We start from the raw sequence: 9,770 nt of genomic DNA on the forward strand, positions 1-9,770 counted from the left end.
GGGGAGGGGCTGGGTGGGGGGTGGGGCTGGGTGGGGAGGGGAGGGTGGAGAGGGAGGGGTTGGGTGGGGGGTGGGGCTGGGTGGGGAGGGGCTGGTCACCCCGTGGTGTCCTTATAAAATTCAACGTTTAACCTACTCACGCCGGCTTGTGCCCGCCCTCACAGTCGGGCATATTTGCGGAATACACCACGCCGCCGTTGACCCTGGCCATTGACCGAGCAACCCAACGTTCCTACCAGCTCCCTCCGCAGGAATGTGTAAGGCGGCAGGGGGCTATGTGGTGGCAAATACATTCCGCTGTACTCCATTTTAACGTCTGCTGTTCGTTCTCGGCCTCGCTCAGCCACACCGATCGGCGCGGTGAAGTATGGTCAAATAACGTGGGGTAGGCCCTCATCCAGCAGTGGATTGACATGCACAAAATGTATAAATTACGTGAATAAGTCCGGTGGTTGTGGAATGTACGGCCGCTTTAGAGCTACACCGGCGCTGTACAATTGTCAACCAATACCGAACCACCGCAAGGTGGTTGCGGCAAGCCGTGATGTCAACACCTACGATTAACACGGTCGGGCTACGTACGGTGCGAAAGAAGTTCACGGCAGGTACATAGCGTGGAGACATCGCGTTTACGTTCCCATTGGTACCAGCAGAGGGCGCGATACGTCCATGAAGGGAATGATAGGCCAGATATCTCGGGAGGAAATTCGGGCTGCGAGGTTACCACTCGTCCCTGGCTTCCACCAAGATCGCCCTATCTTTCAGGTAGCCATCCTAGAAAAGTCTGCGAATTCTTCCCAGAGACATTAAAAGTGATGGATTGTATTTCGTTGTGGAGTAACGCACGACTCAAGACAATGCTTGTACACGTATCCATCCCCTCCCTTCTCCCTTAACGGTAAGTTATTCTACTTTCATGACACGTCCTGGTGTTCATTTTTGTACATCAGAGGTTGAATGGCCGTGTCCGAGACTAAGGCAATTTACCACCGAGAATATGGGTTAGTTTTTTTGTTGTTGCCCACGATGAAGCCGAATTCTCAAATCGAATTAGTTGATGGCCGCCACAGTTAGATCACCAAAGACTGAATTGAAGAAAAAAAACCCATCATGAAATTAAGGGCTCCACTAATTGTGCCTCATATCAATCGCCACTGGTGGCCCGAAAACGAATTCTGGTAGCTGGGCCCAGGACACGGTGCGCTAATCATTGCGCCACCACTCCATTCTAAATGCACCTCCTTAAAATTTTACTTCAATAAATACAGGCATGATGGAATATAACTGGTTCATCCAGTTCACGATTATCTTTAAATAATGAACCATTGCTAAGGTTGTGAAATGTGATTAAAATAGTTTATTTTTTTACGCACGCAAAAAAACATGCTTGTGGATTGTAATATTGTAAACAAGTCACAAAAATATGTAAGCAATATCAAAGGCAATAAAGCTAAGTACAGATACCTGGATTCTCAGAGCTGTTTAAGAGTTCCACTTCAACCAAAATGTTTTCATTTGTTCAATCCACCCATTACCAACCATTCACACCCCGCTCCGGCTAAACAACACAATGTGTGGAATTGGCAAGGAAATATTCCGTGAATTATACCGTACAGTGTTGACAAAAAATTTATTTCTAAGCCAAACACTGGCGGTCCAGGCGTATAATATAATATAGCATAACAGCTCTTTCCGATATGTGAATATCGGTGAGAAATACTGTCATTTTACTTCACTTGTACCACAGCAGGACAGGGCGGCCCTTGAAATTCAAGCGTTTGGATGAACGCAACACCGTTACCACCGTGTCTACGCATTGCTCCCTCTCGTTCCAGTTGGACCCCTTTGTTACACGGCTGTCTGCAGTTGGTCCATTAACAATAAAGGCGTTCACGTGTAGGGAATGTACGTTTAAATAGAACACCTAAAAAAATTAACCCGTAAAAACAAAGTTTTTCACTATAAATCCTTTATATGCGTGGCATCGGTTTTATTTTATTATTCATTTCTGTTTTTCTTGAATAAGAGTTTAATTTTGATCACATTGGTATTTTAAATTAAATATGAAAAAAAAAATTTCCTAAAAAGTGGAACATTTTGGAAAAAAATTTTTCACGAAAATAGTCACGCACAACGAGTCTGTGCAAAATGTCAGCTCGATTGGATCACGGGAAGTGGGTTAAAAAACGACCGAAAGATTTGCACGCTCGTAAGCGCGCAAGCAAGCAAGCAAGTGAACTTAATATAAAGGATTTAAAAAGACTTGCCCGTGCAGAAAGATGGACCGCACCTTAGCGAAGGAAGAGAGATGTTGTTTCATGGGCCGCAGAATCACTCCGTTGATAGCCACTTGTTTTAACACATCGCATTTAGACTGTTGAATAACAAAAAGGATTTTGCTCGTGCACATTCTAAAACATTGAGACTTTCGAATCGTAAATCGATCAAACAATTCACGCATTAATTTATCTCTTCCTGTTTGGAGAGTTTCCATTTATATTCGTGAGCCAGCTGTATCATGACTTGTATGAAAAATCACTATTCCAGGCAATCAATTAACCTTTAGAAATGTCCATAAATTACATGTGTATCTTTCAAGAAATTGGTTTAAATTAAAAAGGGAAAGGAGACATATGAACAGGTTTTGATTGGTCCAATGCAAAGCAAGCAGTGGGTGGTCACATCTCAAGATAACTTTTAACCAGATACACGTTTCTGCAGCAACATACACAAATACGTTGCAGGTTTTAATCACTGAAATGTCATTTAACAGAGGATAATAGGATCGCTTTAATTAATGCATAAATACAAGAAGAAAAATACAGTACATGAAATATTTTTTTGATAACTGGAATGTCGGTAACTCGAGTTCTAATGTATATTAATCAAGCTCAGATGTTGATATAATGTGCTGCACGGACACCATCAAACACACTGCATCCTGTGTCTGCTTAAAGAAGCTGCCCACAAGAGGGCACCACTGTGTGCGGGTGTCATGAAAGATCTGGACAATGAAGTCATTTTCAAATACTTCAGAATCAATTATAAAGTGATGAATAAAATTGTGAAATTAACAACCATGCTGTTTCAGATGCTTTTGACACATAGGCTTTCGCGACCCATATTCATAATAAAGGGTTTTTTTCCCCCAACAAGCATTAATAAAGGTACAATATATAAAATCGGTGTGTGATCTGCTTCAAGAAGGGATATTCATAGAAATTTGCCATCTAAGTCTGTGTTTACATGAAGTGTGGGGGACAGAGAGGTTGAGTGGGCCCCTCTCCCTTGCATTCATAAAATATCAGTCGATGACGTTGCAGAGGGCATCGCATGTGTCTGGAGGCGAGAGACACGTGTTGGCTGGCAACCTGCCTTCACACCTGGTAGGAAGATCACTTCTGCAGTACAAACTGCTCAATGAACTCATTCTGTTCGGCCTCCACCTTAAGAAGAGCTTCGTACTGGATGCGGTATCTGTGGTTAAAGCGGTGGCGGTGCGAAGCGAGAGGACATGAACAAGAGGTTAGCGGTGGGAGACAAGACACGACAAGACCGACCGTGCAAGTGAATTAATCACTCGTGCATCCGCACGGGCAAACTGCATCAGAACCATCGCATGGCAGGCCATTCACTGGTGAGTAATTTAGATATTTAATGAGGCTACTCCTGAAACCATCAACGAATCACAAACTTCAACATACCAGCATAGAAACACTGCTGAATGACTCTTCACTATACAAAAGCTGACGACTTGGCATCAAAACCTCAAAATTATGAAGATCACATTGCAAGACCGAATGTATTTATTTTTGTACAAAGTGAAAAATCAACATGGTTGAGATGGTTTGTCAATTATGTCTCTTCTTTGCTGTTTTGTGTCGAACTTGTTATACTGAATCTGGGTTGAAGTTTGTTACACAATAGTATTCTTCTTTCTGTAATGAGAAACACATTCCTGCGGAGGGAGCTGGTAGGAACGTTGGGTTGCTCGGTCAATGGCCAGGGTCAACGGCGGCGTGGTGTATTCCGCAAATATGCCCGACTGTGAGGGCGGCCACAATCCGGCGTGAGTAGGTTAAACGTTGAGTTTTATAAGGGCACCACGGGGTGACAAGCCCCTCCCCACCCAGCCCCACCCACCCCACCCAGCCACTCCCCTCCCCACCCAGCCCCTCCCTCCCCACCCAGCCCCTCCCTGCACGACGGACGGACACAATAATCCCCTGTGGGCTGGTGGAACCAGTGGGTTCCTACCAGTATAACTGTGCCAATGTATGTATGTGCCCTGCAACACTTAGTAAAAAGCATAGCTGTTACATGTCAAATATTTACATATGTAGAAGGCTTTTAACCATTCACCCTCATTCACCCCCACAATTCAATTGCCACGACTTTGGGCGACAGTTTTATTCCAGCATGAATGATGTCTTGTACAGATTGTCCTCTTATCATCTGTGCCATTTGCCCAGTTTGTCTTGTACAGACCATTATCCTGACGGCTAAACTAGCACGCAAATAAAATAACAAAAACCCATCCACAAGCGGTTCAATGCACGTTTCGTTGAACACAATAATCTACTTGACTTTGAATCGACACAGAGACGCTTGGTCCACAGCCCGAGACGCGTGGGCAGGAATCCCGGGGCCGCGTGCACTCACCTCTCCAGCTGGACGTGTTTCTCGGCGATGAGCGCCTGCAGCTGCTGTTGCTGCGCTTCTCGCTGCTTGGCCACTGACTGGAGCTGGTTCCGTGCACCAATCGCCTGCGAGCAAAAGTAACCACAGCCCTCCGTGTCATTTGTTCAACGTTAACTGTGAATTTCCCCAGTGATTAGTCCAGTGCAAGGGGGGAAAACATTTTTTTTGTACCGGTTTTAAGCACACACCAGGGCAATAAACTTCATGGAGAAAATGTGCGATGATCAGGGCAGTGTATTTGCTCCCGTTAGTGCTTCAGTACATCGTGGGCGTAAAGGCAAACTACATCCGGTGATGTTGACACTTAAAAAAAAAACTCCCGATGAAGGAGAGGGGAAACTACCTTAACCATCCTTCCCTAATGTATGGCTTCACGGCTCCTAGTGTGGAGTGTGGTTCTGTGTGGAGGCGAAGGAGGGATTAGAGTCGGATCAGACGTTATGGATCTGGGCGGTGAAATCCAGCACTGGAGGCAGCGAGGGTTGGTGGATGAGACAAATGACAAAACGGTTTGCGAGACTCCCTTCCCGTGTGCATCGAGATGCAATGCTCTGGCCTGCCAGCAGAATGCAGTACACTAAAGTGTGGACTGATAACGTGTGTTGCCCCCTCGCATGGGTCGCTTTTTAGTGGGTGCTCCAGTTTCCTCCCACATGTAAATATATTAATGTAAAGAGAACTACAGAGCAATTATTGGCACCAGCTTGTCTGTGGTTCCTTAGCGAATGTGAGATGCAATTTGCATGAACGACGCTGAATGAAATTAATCGTTTAAGATATTTTCCTTGGAAGCTTGATCTATGGTTCTGCCGCCCTTAGGCAAATATGTTGCGGGAAAGTGCTTCAGTGTAGATGACCAAAGATATTACATTTTAATGCTACTTATACAGAAAGTATACAATGATTTGACACCTGGCACCTGTGGAGATGACAAAGAGAAAGCTTTTTTTATATTAATCTATGAACAGTTTCTACCAAAGAGAATACAGTCATTTTAATTAAAACAGCTCTAGGTACAAGCTGGCAGCTGACAAAAAGAATGTTCATGTCATTGTAGTGCTCCACAATGCTGCTGTCTGCAGCATGTCCCTTTCATTGGAGTTAATGAAGCGCAAATCATCACAAGCTTAGAAATAACCCTCAGAAGAGAAAAAAACAAACTGTACCTTCATTATCTCTTTCTCAACCTCCTTGGCCAGCTGATCCACCATGTCAATGAGTCCACCCACCACTCCCTGAAACTCCGCAATCTCTGCCATGACAATCAACAAGAGACACACACACAAAACAAAGATCCCCCGCATAGCCTTAACAGACTGTAGGGGCAAGTGCTGTTAGCGAGCACCTATCAAGGCCGGCACGGCACGCGAAGGGGTGGGTGGCCAACACCACGCCCGGCCGCCTTTGTCCCCCTAGTGGCGATGTTTGCACACCGCACCAGGTACTCATTTGAGGCTGAGTCGACCTAGGGGAGGCCCAGGACCTGTTCAGATAATCGTCACTGGGTGTTGGCCGTGAGCAGGAATCGAACTCGGGGCGCCGGGTTTGTACTGCAGCACGCTAACCGCTACACTACCTTATCTGCGCTCCTTAACTGCATCTTTTGCCGAGTCAATCTCTTTGCTTGAGATGAGCAGTGGGCGATATTGAGCCAGTGATGAAAATATTTCATTTCCATGGAGTGTCTCTCCAGTGGATGGCCACTGTTGCGATTCTACAAAACGGTGCCCAATGTTACGCACGCAGGAGGGATGATGGGTTAAGTTGTAATTTTTAGATGTGCACAATAAGCCTACAATTAAGGGTAGTCTTATAATTATGATTTCACAAGGCAGAATTCACATTATTCTGTTAATTATTCCTCCTGTTTACATCAAGGACGTTATTTCCATAATGGAATGCGACACTTTTTCATTAACCATCCATGGACATAGTAAGATTTTTTTTAAAATATTTGAAAGGCATCTATAACTAAAGCTGTAAACAACAAAAATGGATATCGTAAAATATGGCTTTCACAGCTGGCGCACACACATAGACTGCCACCTTTAAAACACATCTTCTAATTTCTGCCACTTATTAAGCACATAATGTATCATGGAAAGCACACAGTCTTGCCAAAGCAATGGTGCAAAAGGCCAATAAAATACCCTGGCAGCTGTGTGTGCCATAAACATGTGCACACCTATGCATTTTATGTCAATCTTTAACAAAAAATCTATTTGGTTTCCTAAAGCTGGGACTCTGAGCATCTGTGATTATAACACTGAACCTTCGGAAACTGCTACACAATTTGGCTTTATGAGGCAGATAAATACAACCACATCCCAAGACTATGTACAAAGCATGGAGAGAACATGGGCTAAAACGGGTGTATGTTTTAGCGGAGGGAGTAAACGGGTAGGAGAGTGAAGAAGCCAGACTATAATAATTATAATTTATAATGCGCATTCCATCCTAGGATCCCAATGCACAATGCATGGAAAGCTGGAAACAAAAACAGAACCAGGGGCAACCGACCAAACTAAAGAGGGAAGGCCACTTTAAAGAGATGGGTTTTCAAAGCAGACAGCATGGCTCCAAATTATTTAGGACATTGCTTAGTTTAACACGTAGGCTTTCGCGACCAATATCACCAATAATAGAGTTTTTTCGTAATTATAATATATATTCGGGGGGGGGCATCCCCCCCCCCCATATTCAAATATGCTTTACAATGTCCCCCCCAATACATTGCTATGAAATAAATTTCTGTTTATATGATTGTGGTTATGGGTGTAGTATATTAATCCCTAATCTCTGCCATTACATACAATGAATTAAGAAAAGGTAAAAAAAAATAACAAACAGAGCGATGTAAATACAATACACTGTTAGACATTATTGTCAAAAATAAATAAAAAGTCCATCCCACGTGTTAGTCAATTTTATAATATTTTAGGCAGGAAATTTGTTTTCAAATTTAAATATTTTTTTCTGGGGGGGGGGAGGGACCCCCAGGAAGATTTGGTCCCCCCCAATGTTGACTCCATGGCTATGGCCTTGCCTGGAAGGAAGAGTAGGCCAAGCTCACCTCTTACAGAGAGGCTCACTGGAGGCCTTTCGCCGACTGGAGCGTTAAGTCATTGCAATGCTGCAACTTTAACTTTACATTCGTAATAATCTTGATTTGAAGCTTACGTACATTAAACATCGGCGAGGTTTCGGGAACTCGTCCTTATGCTACGAAGGGACATGGCCCGAAACGTTATTTTTTGTTGTTGTTGTAAAGCAAAACGCTTCCAATGGAAACAAAGAAGGGCCAATGCCCGAAACGTCGGTGACAGTGTGACCGAGAATGTTGTTGAGTTGTCTAAGAACACAGATGCAGCAAGGAGGGGCCGCCGCCTCCTCATAATTCTCCTCATCATCATTCTCATCATCCTCCTCATCATCCTCCTCATCATCTTCATCATCATCCTCATCATTCTCATCCTCATCATCACTCACCATCATCATCCTTATCATCCTCCTCTTCATCCTCACCATCCTCCTCATCATCATCCTCACCATCCTCCTCATCACCATTATCCTCATCATCCTCATCATCCTCGTCCTCATCCTCATCATCATCCTCATCATCATCCTCACCATCCTCCTCATCATCATCCTCACCATCCTCATCACCATTATCCTCATCATCCTCGTCCTCATCCTCATCATCATCTTCATCATCTTCATCATCATCCTCCCCCTCTCCCCCTCCTCACTCTGCACGAACTCTTTGCACTCCTCGCGAAGCTCGCCCGTCTGTTGCGCCGCCTCGGGCTCCAGCAGCCGCAGCTTGCTCAGCTCGTCGAAGTGGAGGCCCGACTTGGCCAGCACCTCGTCACCCATCGCGCCCTCCTCTTCCTCCTCCTCCTCTTCCTCCTTCTCCTCGTCTCCCGCCTAGAATCCTCTCCGCCACCACCACTGGTCCTCCTTCCCTCGTTCTCCTCTCGTCGTCACGTCTCCTTCTCCGCCTCTTGTTCCTCTTCCTTTCGTTCTCCTCCTCCTCCTTTCATTCACCTCTTCTCGCCCCTCCCCCCCTCCTCCTCCCGCCCCTCCCTCCCTCCTCCTCCCACCTCTTCTCGCCCCTCCCCCCCCTCCTTTCGTTCACCTCTTCTCGCCCCTCCCCCCTCCTTTCGTTCACCTCTTCTCGCCCCTCCCCCCTCCTCCTTTCGTTCACCTCTTCTCCCCCCCCTCGCCCCTCCTCCTTTCGTTCACCTCTTCTCCCCCCCCCTCCTTTCGTTCACCTCTTCTCCCCCCCCCTCCTTTCGTTCACCTCTTCTCCCCCCCCTCCTTTCGTTCACCTCTTCTCCCCCCCCTCCTTTCGTTCACCTCTTCTCCCCCCCTCCTTTCGTTCACCTCTTCTCGCCCCTCCTCCTCCTCTCTCCTCTTCTTCGTTCCCCTCGGGGGCTTCTCCTCTGGAGTGAAACTCAGGACTCCTAAGCAACGGGCACGACGCCGCTTTGGATTTAGTAGCGCGGTTAAGCGGCCCGTGGAGCCAGGCCCCGCCCCCCGCTGCGCTTATCCGCTGTGTGGAATGCAACGCGCGCATGACGTCACCAAGTCGCCGTGCGCCCGCAACGCGGACTGTGCCACTTTAAGGGGTCAACAACAAAGTCCGGGTTTTACGTCGTGGGCTTTCGGTGCTTTTATAGCTCGCACTATATTTAATACGCGTTTTAATAAGTGTAATATATACTTAAAGAATAAAATAACGACTGCGAATTCATAGCTATTCGTAAATAACAAAAAAAACGTGAACGCACCCCCGCGTTGAAATGGTTCTGCCCCGGGCGAGGCAGCCGAAGGGGGTGGGGGGGAGTTGTGGGCGGGTGTCGCCTTGGTCACGTGGTCACGGTCGGGGGCAGCGCGTGGTGAGAGTGACGTCACAGTCGAGGGTCGGCTTGGCGGCCATGTTGGTAGAGGGAAGCACGTGGATATTTAGACTGGAGGAATCCGATGAACTCTAAAGCTCCTTTTAAACAGACGTGAAGCCGGAACGTTACAACAAACAGTACAAAACCCACGATAGGAGTGCAAAG

At 46.3% G+C, this 9,770-nt stretch overlaps 1 protein-coding gene across 1 annotated transcript; it reads right to left on the reverse strand.

The window, feature by feature from the left end:
* Positions 1 to 1,342: 1,342 nt before the first annotated feature.
* Positions 1,343 to 8,773, reverse strand: IFT20 (intraflagellar transport 20). The gene is made up of 4 exons (XM_078612011.1): positions 8,451 to 8,773; positions 5,868 to 5,953; positions 4,663 to 4,766; positions 1,343 to 3,477 (listed from the first exon to the last, which is right to left on the reverse strand). The coding sequence occupies exons 1-4, from the start codon at positions 8,575 to 8,577 to the stop codon at positions 3,396 to 3,398; spliced, it is 399 nt and encodes a 132-aa protein (XP_078468137.1). The 5' UTR covers positions 8,578 to 8,773; the 3' UTR covers positions 1,343 to 3,395.
* Positions 8,774 to 9,770: the final 997 nt, after the last annotated feature.

The sequence above is a fragment of the Lampetra planeri genome, chromosome 37 (genome assembly GCF_965212315.1).
Source record: "Lampetra planeri chromosome 37, kcLamPlan1.2.h2, whole genome shotgun sequence".
In the NCBI taxonomy this organism is placed as follows: Eukaryota; Metazoa; Chordata; class Hyperoartia; order Petromyzontiformes; family Petromyzontidae; genus Lampetra; species Lampetra planeri.